At 40.8% G+C, this 19,261-nt stretch overlaps 1 protein-coding gene across 1 annotated transcript; it reads left to right on the forward strand.

Annotated features, from left to right (window-relative positions):
• The first annotated feature begins 6,110 nt into the window (after positions 1-6,110).
• On the forward strand, positions 6,111-17,315 carry LOC137124333 (voltage-dependent calcium channel gamma-4 subunit-like). The gene is made up of 4 exons (XM_067499197.1): positions 6,111-6,827; positions 11,280-11,363; positions 14,094-14,234; positions 14,707-17,315. Exons 1-4 carry the CDS (start codon positions 6,605-6,607, stop codon positions 15,261-15,263), a joined length of 1,005 nt encoding a protein of 334 aa, XP_067355298.1. The 5' UTR covers positions 6,111-6,604; the 3' UTR covers positions 15,264-17,315.
• Positions 17,316-19,261: the final 1,946 nt, after the last annotated feature.

Here is a 19,261-nt window from a genome sequence, read left to right on the forward strand (position 1 = left end):
GAACAGCTTCATACCCTGACCTATTCCTTACTTTTATGGATTGCATTTTAGGTAATATACAAAAATTGGCTCAGTGGTAGAGCATGGGGTTGGGATGCAGAAGGCAGCGGGCTTGAATCCCACCCCACCAGATGGGTCCCCACCCAGCCAACAAGGGCAACCCTAGTGCCGGTCCCGAGCCCGGACAAATAATGGGAGGGTTGTGGCAGTAAGGGCATCCGCCGTAAAAACACATGCCAAATCAACGTGCGGAACATGTTCAGCTGTGGTGACCCCTGAAGGGACAAGCCGAAAGCCGTTGATCTTATTTGCATTGGGTCAAAAAAGGCCTTTTGGGTATTCCAGATTTAACTAGTATTGGTTGATTTTGCCTTGGAAAATGCCTCTTCAATCTGCAAATACCCTTAAAACTTAGGGGATTTTAGTGAACGACCCTTTGGGGGTTGAAGGAATGAGTGAACACTTTACTGGCACAGTTTATCCAAGAGGGATTGTGTGGAGTTTCCTCCACACAATGTTCACTAGAGGAAATTTACCCACAGCATTAACAAAACCTGGTAGCCAAGTTTGCTCCATTTTTAAACCTCCAGTCCCCACAGGTCCTGCCCTCTCACTCTGCAAGTGGTCACTCGATGTATTGATGAGCCTGTATTACCAAGTGCAGAGAGAAAGTGAAGAAGCGCATGTAAAGTGGTCCCTGAGACAAACCATTTGACAGCATTCACAAAGTGGTTTGTGCATTTTCACAAAAAATCGAGCCACAATGAATATATAGGTCGGTAAAGAATTATAAACTGTGAATTATAATTTAAATGTTCTCTGTAGTACAGTCTCAGTATTTATAAGGTGAAAGACAGTCCAGCAAGGTTTGCACACTGCATAAACGGTGTGATCTTATTTTTTATATGTTTTATTTTCAACAAAGACTACAAGCTGCCCTTTACTGAGACAATGCCCTAGTGTTCTCCCTAATGAATGGACAGCGAAGCTACTGCAAGACAAAAATCATTTTATTGTTCATAAACATTTTGATATTTTTACTTTGCAACATATATTTACAGAAAAAATCCAACACACAATAAAATGACATCTTTCACCAAAATCTCACCATAAAGACAAGATGAAATTGTAAGAAGAAATAAGTGGCTCACTGCATGACTCTGAGCACAACACATTTGTCTGAAAGAAAAAGGTAAAAAAAAAACCAACAACAACACAACAATCACTTCTGGCAGGTTGTATTTGACTCCAGTGTTTGTGCTGCAGGTCTCAATAATGGCACCAGGCTACAAAAGGCCTCAGCATGTATTGGATTAGGGGTTTGTGAGGTTTAGGAAAAGCCAAGGCCACTTTAAATTGCTGATTGCTGAAATACTTTGGTGCAGCATTTTACGTAAATAAATCCAAGTGTCCTCTGTGGGACACCTTATCTCACTCATTTGATTTATTGTTGTCTCATATTGAGTCTTTTTTTTAGCTAAATTAACTTACCACATGATGTGTGCAGGACGATGAGGAATGAATCCGTTTATATTCATAGCAAATGCATTCATACAATCTGGTGGAATTCTCCCATAGGACACAGTAATGCCACAGTGTTCCCGTGAGTCCAGCATGAAAGAGCAGAAAAGGTGTAAGCTACCAACAGTCAGTATGTGTGTTTCTGTCTCTCTCTCTCTCTCACACACACAAACACACACACACACACACACACAAATATAGTTTTTTCATGAGTTTCTCTCTTTCTCTTTCATCCTTCATCCTCTTTCCTCCTTGTCTTCTGTCTTTTTCACTACTGCGTATGGAGAAGTCAAATCTCCTCTGCCTTTTGTTAAACATGTTAATTGTTTAGTAAATACAGCAGCTTCATTTCCAGGCCTGAAGGACATGTACTGTATGTGGCAGTGCAGAGCCCGGGATTGTTTCTGATGTTAGGTGTAATTAATTTATGAATTTGCCTAAATACTGTTCTCTCGGTCTCTCCAGCTCTGTATGTTTGAGGGTTTGACTTTTTTGACATATAATGAGACTGAGGACATTTTGAGAATGGTCTGGTCTTTACTTTCACACACCCCTTGAAAATGAGTTTGAGGGTTGGTTAGAGGCTAAATGATGCATTACTCACTGTTTGTTGATGTGTTGATTTCACACTCATTAGTTTAGTTTCACACTGATTAGTTTTAGGACATCTGTATTTTGCACACTGTTCATTTGTTTCATGAATGGGCCTGCATGCTGTTTCCATTTCTTTAACTATGGGGGTGTGAAAACACAAGAATGGATCAATGTACTGTGAAATAAATCACAGCTAAATTGAAAAATAAGATTTTTCTTTCTTAAGTTTGAGCTGCAGTGTCATGGATTAGAGACTCGGGAATAAGAGGCTAATGTACAAAGACTTGTCAGTTTTCACAGTAAAGAAATGGCAGGATAGTTGTGGAGAGATGTGGGGAAGCTGATGCAACAAATGTACCGTGTCTGTGCCAATCTGGGAAGTTGTGGTTCAGTACCTTTTTTGCTCATAGGGGCTTTTGAAACAAACACTGCAACAGTTGGTACAGCAATTGCTTTCAAAGCATTGGATCTGTTAAACCCAGACCCATTGATATTTATTGAAATTAGTTCATTTCCTTGGTTACTTTTAACCTTTTAAGCAAGAAAATACCCAAATGATTTCCAAATCAATTACCGACAACACAATTTTATTTGGATATATAACAGCTTGGCTTCCTGATATATTCAGGAAGAGCTCCCTGCTTTTAGTCACTTATGTAGCGCAGCTGGATCCGAAGCCTGATTGGACCCACGGGACATTAAAATTAGTCTTTGAAGATCAGCCCTCCAAAATGCACCACTTTTCGATATACTGTATTTAAACCACCCACAGCACTGATGTCTTTTTGCCACTGACCAAACCAAAAGCATTTTGAAAACTCAGCAGGCAAAGGGGACAGATGGTCCCCGCCGAGGAACCTGAAAACACAGAGTGACTGAGTGCCTTGCTGCTGACACCACTCTGTGCTAAATGGGCAGGAAAATTAGAAAACAGAAAAGTCTGTTTGTCTTCTTCCATTTCTCTGCCTGTGCCAACGTTGTCCATTAGGTGTGATCACTGACCTCACGTGCAGCTCCTCATTAAAAGAGTCAATGAAAAAGAAAGTTGGGACTGCAGTAAAATTACTTCCATACTTTTACTCTATTGTCCATGTCAATAATTACGCTCTACTACGCATTGTGACTTGTGAAACTGCGGATCATGTGACTTTGCTAAAAAAAGATCATGAAATAGACAATTCACATGGCTTTTTCTGAAACTCCAGTTTAGCAAAACAGTGCATGCATCCAGTTTCCCTGTCCCATGAGGGATGTTTGACTGGTACCTTCATGTTTAGTTAATTTAAACTCAGCTTGTTTGGAATTACTTTGTTTGCATACACCGTAGTGTGAATGGCTGTCTGTCTGTGTATGTCCTCTGTGTTGGCCCAGAGATGGACTGGTGAACTGTCCAGGGTGTAACCCACCTCTCACCCAATCACAGCTGGGATAGGCTGGCAACAGGCAACACCATTAAACTAAGGCCTGATTTGCTATGAACTGGAATCTTACTCTACATTACATTACAATCTCTACATTACAGCAGGTCCTTAATGAGACTGTAAGAAACAGAAAAAAAGATTCTGGTGTAAACTACAGCTTGTGACAGTGTAGCTTGCCTCTGGCACCCTGAGGGCTAAGTCTGTGTTTGCTTTCTTTTATCCCAATTTCATATGCTCTTTATCTCCCTCTCCTGCTCCAGGCGCTGTCTGCTCACACATCTCACTGCTGACTGCAGCAGCCAGAATCCCGATGTCTTGGCTTCATTTCATCGCTGGTCGACACAAAGAGGCAAGCGAGGGACCAGGGAGTTAGCTGATGATGTTAGTCCTTATTTTTATAAAAACATAAAATCTGCGAGCAAAGTAGTTTCTTTGATCCTCCAAAAAGCTGTAAACTGACTAATGAGTGGTGCATAAGAGACTTCACCAGGGCTCTCAAATCACATTCACATTCTGGGAAAATCCTTTGCAGTTTTGTTGCTGAATGAAAACTCATTGTTTTATGATGACATCCTCTTTGTAAGTTTTATAACAATGCATAAGTCATATTTAGGAAAATTCTTGTTTTCAACTGATTTTCTACTTTAATCATTAATTTGTATCTAAAAGAACTATTATTTTAATGACATTCATGATCTAAATAAATTTAATATAGCATACAGCAACAGGCTTTAACAAAATGATGAAGAATGTAGAATTTGAACTGCAACTCGGAACGTGTGTGAGATCTATTACGCAGCTTTACTGAACTCTGCTTCTTTCATTATGGGCTCAGAGATAAAACAAGATCCCAGAAGCCTAAATTAATTTTCTTTGAATTGGAGCTGAACTTTTACCATGTCTCTGCTCATATATATCATCTTTGCATATTCAGAGTTTTAATGTACTCTCTCATCTTGCCTCTATCGATCTTTCATCCCCATCTTACTAGGTCCCTCTTTCTCTCATCTGCTTTTCAAAAGAAACAAGATCCAAATGCTTCCTTTTCCCCCCTACAATTTTGCCAAAGTCAGCCTTAATTTTGACAAAATAATTTCAAAAGAAATACCCAATTACTTCCTTGATAGGGCCTCCAATTTCCTATGTAAATAGCCTTGGCGCAGTGGCACATTCACTGACACTGTACACCAGGCAGCCATGCAACATTAATCTCTTTCACTGCATAGACAAGACTGTGGCAGCTACACAAAACAAGTGCAAAAAAGCAGTCAAGACACACTATCAACACTTAAAGTGTCACACTCGTAAGTCGAGTTCAGAAAGGTCATAGAGGAGTTTCTGGCACAGGTCTGGGCCAAAACCTGCGTGATAGAAGAAAACACCATGAGAAAGAAGGAAGCTGGCACAGGAGACATCAATTACCAGAGTGAACAAGAAAGTGGGCAACATGTTTCAATATCTTTTGGAGCTTTTTTTGTCTTCTGACACAAGATCTGGGCTGACTTAAAAGCTATGCTAGTTGCTGTCATGTAGTTGTTTGTCAAGCCATAATTATATAAAAAAAGGTTCATACACAAAAAAAGACAAAAGAAAAGCCCCCGTTTGCTGAAGCTGCCCAAACCATCACATCTCTCGGCTGCTGTCCGCTCACCTGCTGTGACTCGTCCACTCTCATCCCTTTGTTAAGATGATTGAAGTCCAGTGGATGTCTTCCAGCTCATTTCACAAACTGAGAGCTGAGGCCACTCTGCTGCATCACAGCCAAAAAATGGTGCACATATGTATTCTCATTGCATGCTCCCCAGTCTTAATATATAAAACTAGTGAATTAAATGTGAATTAATCTTGTTCACCCTCCTCCAGCTGTATGCACTTTTGCATTCCTCTTTATTACATCTCATTTTACCTTCCCTGCCACCACCTCTTTTTCCTTTCCTCGTCCCTTTATCTCCTAATGCTATTTTTCTGCCTTCCCTCTTTTTTTTGCACTCTACACACTCTCCTCTTTGTTACTCCCCACTTCACTCTGTGGGCACCAGGAAGTGATTCAGAGCCTTGGATCTTAGGATGAGGCCCTCAGTTAAAAAAATGGGGCTGTGCACACTGAAGCAGCCAGGAATTCTCTGTGTGCCTCTCTCTCTGTCCCTATATGAAAAACATCCCCCTGTAGAAAAAACAACATTGAAGTGACAGACCCTTTGTCCCATGTGGTGACTTTTTAGGATTTCTTTCTATATAGGGCGTTGTAATCTGAGTTGGTGGTTTTGTGTTTATGTCTCACTTCTCCACTACTTTGACAAGCTGGGCGATCTTGCAAGCCTACTCCAGCTTCAAAGAGCTTTTTGATGGATGTTTCAAGAAATATTTTATCAGTGGTGATTCTTTCAACTTCTTTAAAAGTGTTGCTGCAGTAGTTCAGTCGCTGTGCTGTCAGTAGTGCTGTTATCTCTTTCTTGATGTTTCTGAGAACTTTGGAAGCCCAGTTTCAAAACTGTGTTTCTGTACAGTGTGTGTGTGTGTGTTTGTGTTTCTCTACAGTGTGTGTGCTTTAAATGTGGGTGTGGGGTTGTTAATGGTAGTTGACAGCATTCTGCTGCTATCTAACAGTGTTGAGCACGACGCGTTCTTTTTCCAGCAGCTGTTTCTCATTGGCTTGGCTGCAGCCGTGGAAGGTGTGGTCTGGATGAGCGCCGCAGCATCATTTGTCGAACCTTGCAGTTTCATATTGAACAGTGCCGTGAAGAAGCCTTGTGTGATCGTTATTATCGACTTCTCTGTGGTTCATAATGACAGTGCGCTTGTTCAGTAAACGCGTTCCCTCCTTTTATTTTACATTTCCACCTGTGGCAGTCTTTGGGATGCGCCAGCGCAAAGGGATGAAACTAAAGCTCTGTAACTTGGATTGAATTCTGAAGTTTTGGGAGAAGAGGAACACAGCTGAGTGTCGAGACTCGATGAGCGCAAAAACCGCGAGATGCGAGCGCAATCTCTGACCATGATCATGGGCACCACGCGCTCCTGTCCGTGTGCGTAAGCTGCTGTGGGGGATCCGCGCATTATGAGACACCATGGCATGGTGTGACCGAAGGATTCAGACTTTGCTGGCCATCGTGGGGGCCTTCGTTGCCTTTAGCCTCATGACCATTGCCATCGGCACTGACTACTGGCTTTACTCCCGTGCGTACATCTGCAACACCACTAATGTCACCACTGATGAAGCCCAGATGCAAACCAAGAAAGTCAAAGGCGACCTGACGCACTCTGGACTGTGGAGGATTTGCTGTATCGAAGGTAAAATCAAGTCTAATAAGTTAGTTCAGTCTTGTGTCCAATTACTGTATGTGTCAGCTGATCTCCTTCTGATTGTTTTATGGTGTGGTTGAAAAAAAAAACCTGCAACTAGGAACTTCCGAGTTAAAATATACGAATCGGTGAGTAGTTTGCAAAAAAGTGGATTACACGAACATTCACAACAAATATATCCCAGTTTGTGTTGATAAACGACGCGTTCATGTCTTTGTTGTCGTTTATTAATAAATGCAGGAAATTGTTGCATGTGCATGATTTTCTATCAGAGAAACTGGAGGGAAACTGCTGCTGGTTGTGCGCAGAGCCGGTGTTGAGTGTGCGTAATGACACGTTTGCATCCCCCTTTCCCTGCGAAATATTTTAGTTTAAATGGGAAAAAGACGAATCAATCAGATCATGAAATACTTTAAGTGTAATAATTTAAAGATGTTTTTCGTTTTGTTTAACAAACAGCATATTTCGCTTGTGCAGTAACAAGGATTCGTCCTGATGTTCTCAATGATGTGATACAGTTGCTTGGCAGCTGCTTCCATAAAATTGCTTAAACTAAATGGCTTTAAGCAAAAGCGCCATTGGTTTAGTGAGATGTTGAGTTACACTGCATGTTGACCATATTGTCCTCTCCTCAGCTGTTTTACTGTGAACCCCTGACCACCTGAGGAGTTTGGGGCTGGGCTTGCAAGAACAGCTCGTTAGTGTTCAGACACGTTTGGGGACCATTTTAAAGAAGACAAATCAATGAAAACACTCAGCTGGTCCGTGAACACACAGTCACCAGTGACGATTTCCATGAGCCCTGCATGTTGTGGCGCTGTCCACTGCCACTGGTGCTGTCCACTCCAAATGCCTTTGTTTCTTTTAATTAGGTAAAAAACTAGGCTAAATCAAAAGAGAAATAACTTTACATTTCAAACACAGCCTTAGATGCTGTCGATAAATTACAACAAACTGTAAGCCAGAATCTGTCAGCTGCTGACTTGTAAAGTACTCTCTTTGTGAACACCATGAGTGCAGGTTCCGTCATCCAAACACACGGCTGTAGATGAGACCTTGACAATGCATATTGATGTTTCACAGCCAAACATATTATTGAAATGGTTTTTCACTGAACAGACATTCACCATTTCCTTCTCAACCACAAGAAAGTGTGGACATGCTCGCAATTAGAAAATCAAAGGGGACCCAAACCACGGAGCAATGATATAAAGACATGACATGACAGACAAGACATGAATAGTTGCTAAGCGGGGACACTTGCATCTCCAATGTTTCCACATGACATGAAGGCATCATCCTAGACATGTGGAGAGATCTGACAGGGCTTTGGGTGGGGAGGTTCTAAATGAAGAGGCAACACGTGCCTCGAGGCCCATCTCATATGTTGATGTATGTAATCATTATAGCTCTCACACTCCACAGACTTTTACTCTGCACTGTTACTACAATTATTGGATATTTTACATTTAAAAATGCATTGCTATTTATGGATTTCCTGCAAAGATAATCAAAGAGCTTCATTCTGTCTTTGCGGGTTGAAACTCTCGAGAGCATCGTCAGCGGAATTGAGATGGAGTGCTCCCTGTTTCTAAACATCCGTCGTCTTTTCCACCATCCTCGCTCTCTGTGCTCGTATCGTTAGGAGGAGATTACATATTGTACACAGCGCAAACTGAATGTAACACAGCAGCTTTATTTCTCTTTTCCTTTCTCTCACACACAGAGCACAACGGGACTTTTAAAACACTGTTGTGAAATTAAGTCGGGCCTCTGGTGGCATACCTGCACCTGTAGCCCCTGCTAACTGAGCCCCAAAGAGTTCAAAACTCTGGCTGAGCCAAAGCGCTTAATGTCCTCCAGTCAAAGGGTCACTGGCCTTCAAACAAATAGACATTCTTTACTGATTTAAAATAGAAATCTCCAGAATTTACCTGGACTTGGGTTTCTTCTTCGACTTATTTGTCCACTCCTGTAGGAACAAACAACACAATGGAGTCTAACCCGTTGTATCAGGTTAAATGAGTGGCACAATAAGTCCTGAGACATGTTAGCTAACCTCGTAGAAGATATTACACGTGTCTCTATGTCCCAAACACACATTTCTATGAGTGCTGTGTCTACAGAAGGTTCAAGGTGAGCACTGGTGACAAATGAGCTTTTAAAGAACACATAGCGAAGTCTTGTTCAGCAACCAGTCATGCTGAAATACAACAAGCACTCTCACTTAAGCGACTCACACCTGATCAGTAAACACACTGGAGTGACCCTGAAAGGAAGGTATAAAAGACATCAAATAGGAAAATCCTGCATCTTTTCTGTGAGCCAATATGTTTTTTTTTCTTGTCTTAATGTGACTGAGCTTTTCTCTATCGTCAAGGCTGGTTTTGTGACTCTATGTATGTGTGTGTGTGTGTGTGTGTGTGTGTGTGTGTGTTGGACTGGTGAATGCATTAGTAAGATGTCAAAGGCGTCCTCTGAGAAGCAGAGCTAGAAATGTGATTCTGGGTTGCTGGGGGGAGGTTGCTATGGTGAATCTATGCTGAGTAATAAAAGATGGGCTCTGGTCTCACACACAGATGGGCTCTGGGGAGATACCTCCCCTACTGAGCTCACTCTCTTTGTCAGCGTCATTACTCAGATAATTAACTCACTGGCCTTGAGTGTGTTATTTATTAAAATAATAACTTCTTGATTGTAAATCAAACTTGCTTTCCTTCAGTTTTTACCTATGAATGGTTTTCTGTATGTTTTCGATGATGGAAAAAACGAAAAAACAATCATCTGAATGCAGTGCATAAAAGATAGACTCATATGCTCTATGATTCTATATTGATCCAAAGGGCAGTTTTGGTTCATAGAAAATATAAAGGAAGCAGAAAAAACTGAAGAAAAGATTTTATAACTGACTAACTCTAAAGAGTGGGAGAGAAGTGGATAATTGAGACCTGATGGTGGTAAGAGCATGTTATGGATGAGAGTTGAAAGGGACTGAAATAGTGAGGTTGCAAGAGTAAATTGAAGATGAGCTCATTCGGGGCACTTTGTTTCTCTCTTATTTATTCTCCTTTCCATCGGTAGTAAAAATAAATAATAAAACAATATGGACGAATGTCAAAACTATACTTTGTTCTAGAGTCTGGAATAAAATCATGCCAGTATTAGGTAAGAATCTCGTAAAGGACCCCAGTTTTCTTTACAGTCACACCAAACACTGTGCATCAGTTAGGTTAACTGACATAATAAGGGAGTTTGCTTTGTTCTCATAACACATTTCCGCCCCAGAATTTTGACATCATGTCCACGTGCCACCTAACACAAGATGCTATGTGGCCAGAGGCTAAAGCATAAAGCCACTCAGGCATAGAAGAAACAGGCAGTGATTCCAGCCGATCAACCAGTGTCGACGTAATGACTTTGTAGCCACAACCACTGACTCCACCCAGATCACTGGAAAGCCACTCTCCATTTTTTTTTAGCGTGTAATCAGTGAGCCAAAGTCACCTGAAGTCCACTGGCTTTTATGGTGTTGCTGTTTTCACCCCAACACATATTGTGTATCAGTAAAATGTTAGCGAACGCACTTTGTGGTCATGTCTGTTAGGTTGCAGCCCATTCTGCCATATGCTTGATGGTGCATTACTGAGGCCAACTATTTGTTGATGTAGTGGCGAGAGTCTTGCACTGATGTGTATCACATCACCCATACGCTTGTATAAACGCACAGTATGAAAAAAATATGGATGCACTTGTAACAGCATTGCTCTGATTGAACCGTTTCTTCATGTGGCATTATGACTTCTGGATGTATTAATGTAGTAATTTAAACTATGAAACTGCAGCATGGAGGAGTGGAGGTTTTCTTCTGTCACAAAAATAGCTCTTAAGATCTTGTTGTTCTTTCCCATGTCAGCTGATCTGCAGGTAAGGTACTGGTGTCTAGCATAATTACAAAGAAACTAACAGGAATTGTTAAATGAAAGAAATAAATGACAGGGTGCAGCAGCAAAATCGAACTTCAGACTTTTATTTCAAAGTCTAACCTTTCAATATTCATAACACTCCAATGTTTTATTCTGTTAAAAGTGGAGAAGATTTCCTCAGTGACGAGACTGGGTCTTTGAATAGAAGGTGCCTGAAGGCTTGAGAACAGACTCTCAGATCCACAGCAGTCTGTCCTCAAATGGTTTCTGACATGGTTAGGGGTTAAAACAGGACACTTCAGTGCTAATATAGCAACTCCAGTCTTCCATAACTTGTATGTTTTAGCATCGTGGTCAACATATGGTTCCTTTTTCCCCCGTGTATCTTAACTGTTGCTTCACATGTCAAACTCTGTTAAGACAGAATTTTCCTTTCAACTGATGTCATTTCTTCCTTCGCAGGATGTCGCTGCTATCAGTCACTTTTACTCCCTGTGTGCTTTTGGCTTCTCTGCAGGTGTAAACAAAGGGAGCTGTTTTCGGATCAATCATTTTCCAGAGGATAATGACTACGATACGGACAGCTCAGAGTACATCTTACGTAAGTCACTGCAACCTCTTCATCTTCAAGCACTCCAACCCTTAATCCTCTCTCTTCCTCTTCCAAGTGGTGATGGTGTTATCACAACGGTACTTAATGTGTCATGACATTTATATCCCTCCCCCATAAAAGCCTGATGTCATGACAGTAATTGGAGCTATGTAAATGATGAATCGTGTTGTGTGCTGATGAGTAATAGCGTTGTCTAAAACATGACTCTACAAATGAAAGAGCTCATCTCACATTTCACCGAGGTAAAACATGAATTGCTACATTGTAAAATAGTCTAAATGCTGTGGGGAGTGTTGGTTCTTACAGTTCAATTATAATATACACACTTTTAACATGTCAACAACATGTCTCATTTGATTTCCAGTTTGATGCCCTGTGCATCTAGTAGAAATTTCTTCTTATTTGGCCTTGGATCTTGTGGAAGCTGTCTTCGGTTGAATCTGAGGCAGGTTTTGTTTTTTTCACTCCCTTTGTTTTAAGGCCAAGAACTTGCCCAACGAAGTACTACAGTACAAGTAGAAGTACCAATTTACATTCAAAGACAGAATGCAGAAGCGCTTTGCATATTTGTCATGAAATTGAATACAGTTCCTTAATAAATCTAACTATTTACTTTCCACCTCTGGTAATTTCAGGACAGATCTTGTAAAATACAAATCTGTTCTGTAGGTGGTTTGTACAGTTACATTTAGTCATTTAGCAGACACTTTTGTCCAAAATGACGTGCAAAAAGTCCAAGTCAAAGAGAAGACAATAAAGTAAAGTGCTATGAAAAAAAATGTTTGAATTTAATGAGATACAAGTGGAAAATAGGACAGATAGAAAAAAAGATGCGTCCATCTTTTTGTGTATTAGCAATACGGATACTGAGTTTCTTACGCCATTCCACTATTGTGGAACCACTGAGCAGTAGAGCTTTGCTGGAGGTCCTTTGCATCAGGCATTTTTTTTGGCAGAGCACAGTGGTCCAGAGGGGTTGTAGACCTGGATGTCTACAACTGGATGTGTGTAGGTAGGAAAGTGCTGTTGAATTGACCACCAAATGGGTTAGAGTGGAGGTTCTCACCTGACATTGATGGCCACTTGAAGCCAATGTAGAAATCTGAAGAGTTATGTGACATGTGTCCTTTTTTTCTCAAAGTATGTGCTGCTGTATTTTAAATGATCTGGGTGGATTTGATTGTGCATGCTAGTAGCAGGGCAGAGCAATAGTCGAGACAAAAATGTGACCAGCACCTGCACAAGGTAGCATATTTACAGAGGCAGGATCTGAGCTTAGTCATCTACAGTATAAATCTGCACGTCCAACAAATGGAGGTGATCTGGCTGGTTGTGGTGATGATCCCCAGATTTCTGGCAGACTTTGTGGAGACAGTTCTCTCACTTTTCTATCTCTGGAGACCAAGACATGAAGTTAAAGCTGATGCCATGCTGTAGGGAAGTTCTGGCCAAGAAGACCAAAAATGCTGTCTTGGAGATACTTGAAGGTGTCTCTCTTTAATCCAAGCAAAGATGTGAGAGAGACAGGCAGAAATATTTGATGAGGCAGTGGAGTCATCTGGAGGAAAGAACAGGAAGAGCCGTGTGTCATCAGCAAAGAAGTGAAGAGCAAAAGCAACGTGGAGAGATGACAGAGTCCAGGGATGTGGCATAAAAGATAAAGAGAAAGGGGCAAAGGCTTTAGACAAACTGAGAAGGATTTGGACAGACGAGTGAACCTCAGCTTTAGCAGCCCGCAGGGATTCCATGACTGTCAGGAGTGTGGCTTCTACAGAATAACCACTTCTGAAGTTAGACTGGTTGATGGTTCAGAGAAAGAAGATCTGAGATTTTATTTAAGATGGGGGGGGGCGGGGCCAGAAATAAAAGAAGAGAGAGAGTCTGTAATTCTCCACCAGGCAGGGGTTGAAATTAGGCTTCTTAAGCAGTGGGGTAATACCAGTCTTTTAAAATGTGGTAGGGAAAGTGCCTGTTGTGAGAGCGGTATTAATAATTTGTGCAATGGCCAGGATTACAGTGGGTGCAGTTGCTGGAAAGATAGTAGAGGGGGTGGGGTCCAGAGGAAAAGTGGCAGGATGACTTCAAAGAAGGAAGGTGGATGTGTCGCTTTCAGTCAGAGAGGAAAACAAGGAGAGTTACCAAGGTGTGGTGTAAAAAACTGTGAGCTGATGCCTGTCACCTTGTTGGCGAAGAAGCTGGCAATATCGTCTGCAGTGACAGAGGTGGAGGGGGGTAGAGGAGTGATTTAAAGGTGGGGAACGGCTTCATGGTGTCTGTGGTGTTGCTATCCTTGTCAATGTAGTGTGTAAAGCATTTTCACACAGTACAGTACATGAGTGTACTGACCATATTACCAGTGTCATTGTGCCGTACTCTAATAAAAATGTTTGTATGTTTGTACAGTTGGAATTCAGTGTTTTTTGACTCTAGAAGCTGATATATACTCTCAGTCATACAACAGTGACATTTTTGTGTTTTGTGTTGTGTCTTTTTGTTTAATAAAGCATCTATCAAATATATTTGAGGTAGAAGATGTTTTTAATTTGATTCATAAAACATGGGGGAAAAAAATACATAGCCAGACATTTTACTATACAGTTTAAAAATAATTTGTCTATCTGCTGGACAAACTATTCTATTGCTATCTAAGTTTAAAATAATGTATTTTCTTATTTGTCTTGACAGGAATTACTGTGTGACTCTGTCTTTTATGAGCAGGTATAGTGCGCGCATCAAGCCTATTCCCCATTCTCAGCACCATCCTGTTGATGTTGGGAGGCCTGTGTGTTGGAGTTGGACGTGTCTACAGCAGCAAGAACAACATCCTGCTCAGTGCTGGCATCCTGTTTGTGGCTGCAGGTGAGACTGACACAAAAACAAACAATTACAGACAGAAAGGACATAAGCCAACCGAAGGAGAAGACAAAATTCAAGAAGGTTGAAGAAGAAGTTAAACGTCTACCTTTTAACATTTACTTAACTTTTCCTAGATTTCAACATAAAAACACTTTTCTCTTTTGGTTCTTTTGACAATTCAGTTTTTTTCAAACATGGCCCATAGTCTTTCTTTACCCATCCATTAATACAAAGATGAAAATCTACAGATTCACAGTATGTTTTTATCAATTCTACTGTCATTCAGATTTCAGCCCAGTTTTGAATGTCATAGTTACAGGTGTGTGAACCCAAAATAAATCAGCTACTTAATGAACAACAATGCTGAACTCATTCAATGCGTAATCTAAAGGTGTTATTCATTCTTGTGTCTAAACATCTTTCCTTTAAACAATTCACCCTCCATCCATCACTGTCTTGTCTCTCTCCTCTTCAGGCCTGAGCAACATTATCGGCATCATCGTGTACATCTCCAGCAACGCTGGAGATCCCAGCGACAAGAAAGACGAGGACAAGAAGAACCAGTACAACTATGGCTGGTCCTTTTATTTTGGCGCCCTCTCTTTCATTGTGGCTGAATCAGTGGGCGTTCTAGCCGTCAACATATATATCGAGAAAAACAAAGAGACGCGTTTCCGAGCCAGCCGTGATTTCATTAAAACCACCTGCTCTTCTTCGCCATACTCACGCATCCCAAGTTACCGCTACAGACGAAGGCGCTCACGCTCCAGCTCACGGTCGACCGACCCATCCCCTGAGCCCTCTCCACTGGGGATGAAGATTGGTGGAGGAAGTGGTGGAGGAGGAGGCCTGGGCATGGGTCTGCCTATGGGGGATATATCCCTGTATGCCCTTAGTAGGGACCCTTTAAAGGTTGGAAGCAGGGCTGTAGGGCCCTACAGTCCTGAGAGAGACTCTGGGTTTTTACAAGTTCACAACTGCTTCCAGAAAGACCTGAAAGATGGCGTGAACAGGAGAACCACACCAGTATGAGGTCAGGAGTGTACTGCTGTGCAAAACAATAGGCTTAATGGAGCATGTTAGATACTGTACAAGTGATGAGAAAAGACAATTCCTCCCAGAAGCTGTTCAGGCAGCAGCAATGTGAAAGGTCAGAGCTCACTGTTGTTTTTCTTGCGTCCCTCTGTGTCAGAAAAGTGCCAGTCTGTGTTTAATTTAGTGGAGGAGGGAAACTGATATCAAAACAAAATTTTTTTGCTCAAGACTTTTTTAAAAAGGTGGATGCAGACATTTTGTAGCAATATTTGAAGGATTTAATTTTAAAATGTGGTAGTGACTCTTGTCAAAAGGCGGAAAATTCACATACGATCACATAAAACTTGCTTGATAAAATGATCTTTAAAAGACTCCATGCTGAATATATAATAAAGTTTTTGAATAGTGAGCTCCAGGTAATGGCATATTTTTTTCTGAAGTAGCTGTAAAGTGATGTGCAAACAAACTTATTTCTTTTAATCTGGGACAAAAAAAGATGTTTGTCTCCAAGACGAGTGACTGTGTGCTTGTTACTAGAGTATAATTGTATTGTGTTTGTAAATTAACAAGACTGGTGCTAACTTAATCTGTACACCTTTGATAGTCTTAAGCCTTCTCAACTGCCATTTAAACGTGGTTACTGTATTTCAGTAAGCTCTCTTTAACTTGGATGTGAGTCATGTGATAAATGTGTTACAGTTTATCAAGTGTGTTATGGCTCAGAAACACTGCCACACCATGACATTTGGATATATATATATATATATATATATATATATATATATATATATATATATATATAACATCAACACATTCCAGTTTGCTGTGAGTTGTCAAAGCGTTACTCGTACAGGTCTGTGTGCTCTCAGTTCACTCAGGGTTGACGTACATGTATGGAACAAATGAATTCCTTACCTAAGCCAGACAGACTGTTACAGTTGGTGTGTGTAAACACACGTGCAACCGCACTGTATTTGTTGCTTTCAACGTAACATTTTCTTTCTGCAGGGTTTTTGACTGGTGCCAAACGCTTGATCACACTCCAAGAAAACCCGTTAGTTAGTGAGGCAGAACTCCTATTTGAAGGACTGTTGTACTGCTAACAGAATAACCTCTATACTGTTCTGATGACTGCAATAGATCTGTAAGCATCGTCCACTTATTCTGCTGATTTGGTTGCTGGTTCATTCAAAACCTCCAACATTCTTAGGATTAAAAAAGGAATGCAGTGTATATTGTGGGAGTAAAACTTAAAAAAAAGCTTTTATAGTTTATCCAAAACTCAACTTTGTAATTACAGTTATCATCACTTAGTTTGTGGTTTGATGTAAAATATGGGCTGAGAATTAGTTGAACAAGGCAACATGCCGTTACTTTCCACAGCTCTTGCTTCTCCTCAAAGAAGAAGTCTTTAGCTAATGATGCGGGGTTGATGGGCCTGTTATGCTCCGCTACGAAACTGCGTGGCAGACAGTAGGGCACCCAGAGAGTCTTAAAGGAAATCGGCCCCAGCCAACTTAATGCTTGACTGAACTAACAGGCTCCCAAATGCTCATCCAGACTTGGAAAAGTTTGTCTCCTTGTCTCTAAACAAGAGCTGGAGCAAAGTGGGTGTTGTATGTGTGTGGAGGGTGAGTAGAAGTTCAAATTACTCATTCTTGGTATAGTACACACTTGACTGGTTTCTATGTTGACTTCATGGTTGGTTTCCCTGCTATATTTTTAGCAGCAGTTAGGATTGGTTTGTTTGTTGGTTTGTGAATCGTTGTCAATGCCTTGTGTGTTTAAACATACAGCGCCATGAGAGGCTCTTCCAGCTATAGTTGTCATTCAAGGCAGAAGAAGAGGAATAATTAGAATAGAGTTATCTTAATTCTGCAAGTGTGTAATGAAGCTTCATTATGTCAAACTGGTCTTATGATCTTGCTTCCCTAAATACCTTCTTCACCCCTCTCCTCTGTCCATAACCCAGGCTGTTAAACCCTGTCAGTGTGAATGCCATGGACTGTCACTGATATTTTCATCCACAATAAAGCTGCATCACCCTCCCTCCTGTTGTGCCCTGGTGAAATATCTCCTCCTCTAATTGAAAGGAAAATGGCAGGGTCACCTCTCCAAGCTGCCATAGAAGTAGCCAACATGCTTGTTAGCATTGGTACCTTGCTGTGGAGGAAGCATAAAATAATGCTTCAGGGTCTCAACTCAGATTCTGTCTTTGTAAACTGATATGTTGGTCATGTCGAAGGGCACATGAGACTGCAGTGTGAGGCTTAATGTTGGACTACACTATATTTTGTTTTACATCTTGCAAATATGTTTTGCATAAAAATTGGGTAAGAATTCCAATGATTTAAATTTGAATTACACAAAATACGTTTCTGTTGGTTTCGCTTTGAGGCTTTGTGCAAAGAATGTTATAATATTCTGCACACAGAGTTATCTTAGGAAGGAATGGTATTAGAATAGACCAGCGTAATGTCAGACTATACAGTGTGACACTGGCACTGAACTATCGCCAAGACACCACTAATAACAGCAACACTACACCAAACCCATGGAAAGTAATTTTATTTGTTACGATGATGGAGTCGCTGCTTCTTTAGCAATACTGTACATATTAGTTTAAAATTAAGTGAACTTCATACTGTTATAACAACATTTACTTTGAGGTTACAGAATGAATGTGAACGCCAGATGTGATTTCCTCCTGAGAGATCCCATCTCCACAGGCCCCCTCTCTCAAGTTTTTTTGAAAATTTAAAATGGCTGACATTTCTCCCAGCAGGGGGCTTGGTTCCTCACTCCCTGTTGATATCGATGCGATACTGTGGATCCAGGAACCACAGGCATCCATTAGGATGACATCTGTCACTGCACTATGACTGGATTTAGCCAGCAGCAGTTGGAGCTTAACCCTTCTTTTCTGCAGTGACACATCCAAAACATAGTATCATCTTGGTGTATTTCAATATAGACAATTATTTTACAATGTCTGCAAAAATGGAAGAGGGTTTCTTCTTCCATGTCAAAGAGAAACACAAACAAGTTAAATGTTGAAAATATAAACAGCGAATAACAAATAATAACAGCAACATCTTGACATTCAACCACTGGTCTTCAACTAACCCATTAAAATTGTTGCAGGTTCACTAGTTAACAAATAACCAACTAAACTACATGAGTAAGACAACTACAGTTCAGTATTAAGTATTAAGGACTATTTTGAGTTCTTAAATTGAAACCAGAACACAGGTTGTTTTTTTTTTAATCTGAGGTTTGAAATGTCATAGTTGTGTGATGGATGCTCTGAAATCTATGTGGCATTTTCTTAAATCATTTAGCATCCATTAATTTCCTGCAGATTGTCAGTGTGCTCTTTTCATTGCGTATCGCAGTTCTGAACTTGTATTGTCAGTAAAATAGTAACATACAGTATATCGATTATGTATTGAGCCTGTAAAGACAAAGTATCCTTACTACTGGGGCCACGTTGGAAATTTTTTTGTTTTGCTTTGTAATATATCTTTTTTCAGAGAACTTACTCTTAAATAAAAAAAAAAAATGTGAATGGAGAATGAACACCAGTTTGATTTGGTTGAGAGCATAAATTTTCTGCATTATGACTCATCTTCAATATATTCCACTAGGGGAAAATAACACGCGCACACACGCACACACACACACACACACACACACACACACACAAACACACACTGCAGGCCACCAGCAACTGCCTGAACCATTTCCTCTTTTGCGCTTTTAACATCTTTTCAATTAAAATTTCTCTCTCTCAAGTGTCTGCCTAATAATGATAGTTGCGAACTGTAACCCAAGCTTCTATGACAATGTTGCACAGCCCTCTGGCTGTAGCACAATGAACCAATCGCTGAGCATGTGGCACCACTGAAGCAGCATAGTCCAAGTCCATGGATGAGTGGGCTTAAAATGCATTCAATCATGTCTGCACCCATTCAGCAACAGAGCAGCATTATAGC

This window comes from Channa argus, chromosome 3, assembly GCF_033026475.1.
Source record: "Channa argus isolate prfri chromosome 3, Channa argus male v1.0, whole genome shotgun sequence".
Classification (NCBI taxonomy): domain Eukaryota; kingdom Metazoa; phylum Chordata; class Actinopteri; order Anabantiformes; family Channidae; genus Channa; species Channa argus.

What these genes read in the sequence shown, in the direction of transcription:
- LOC137124333 (XM_067499197.1), top strand. Translation starts at nt 6,605, where the DNA reads ATGGCATGGTGTGACCGAAGGATTCAGACTTTGCTGGCCATCGTGGGG. An exon ending in GAGGATTTGCTGTATCGAAG is followed by an intron (nt 6,828 to 11,279) that starts GTAAAATCAAGT and finishes GCTTCTCTGCAG; the next exon opens with GTGTAAACAAAGGGAGCTGT. An exon ending in CAGCTCAGAGTACATCTTAC is followed by an intron (nt 11,364 to 14,093) that starts GTAAGTCACTGC and finishes TTTTATGAGCAG; the next exon opens with GTATAGTGCGCGCATCAAGC.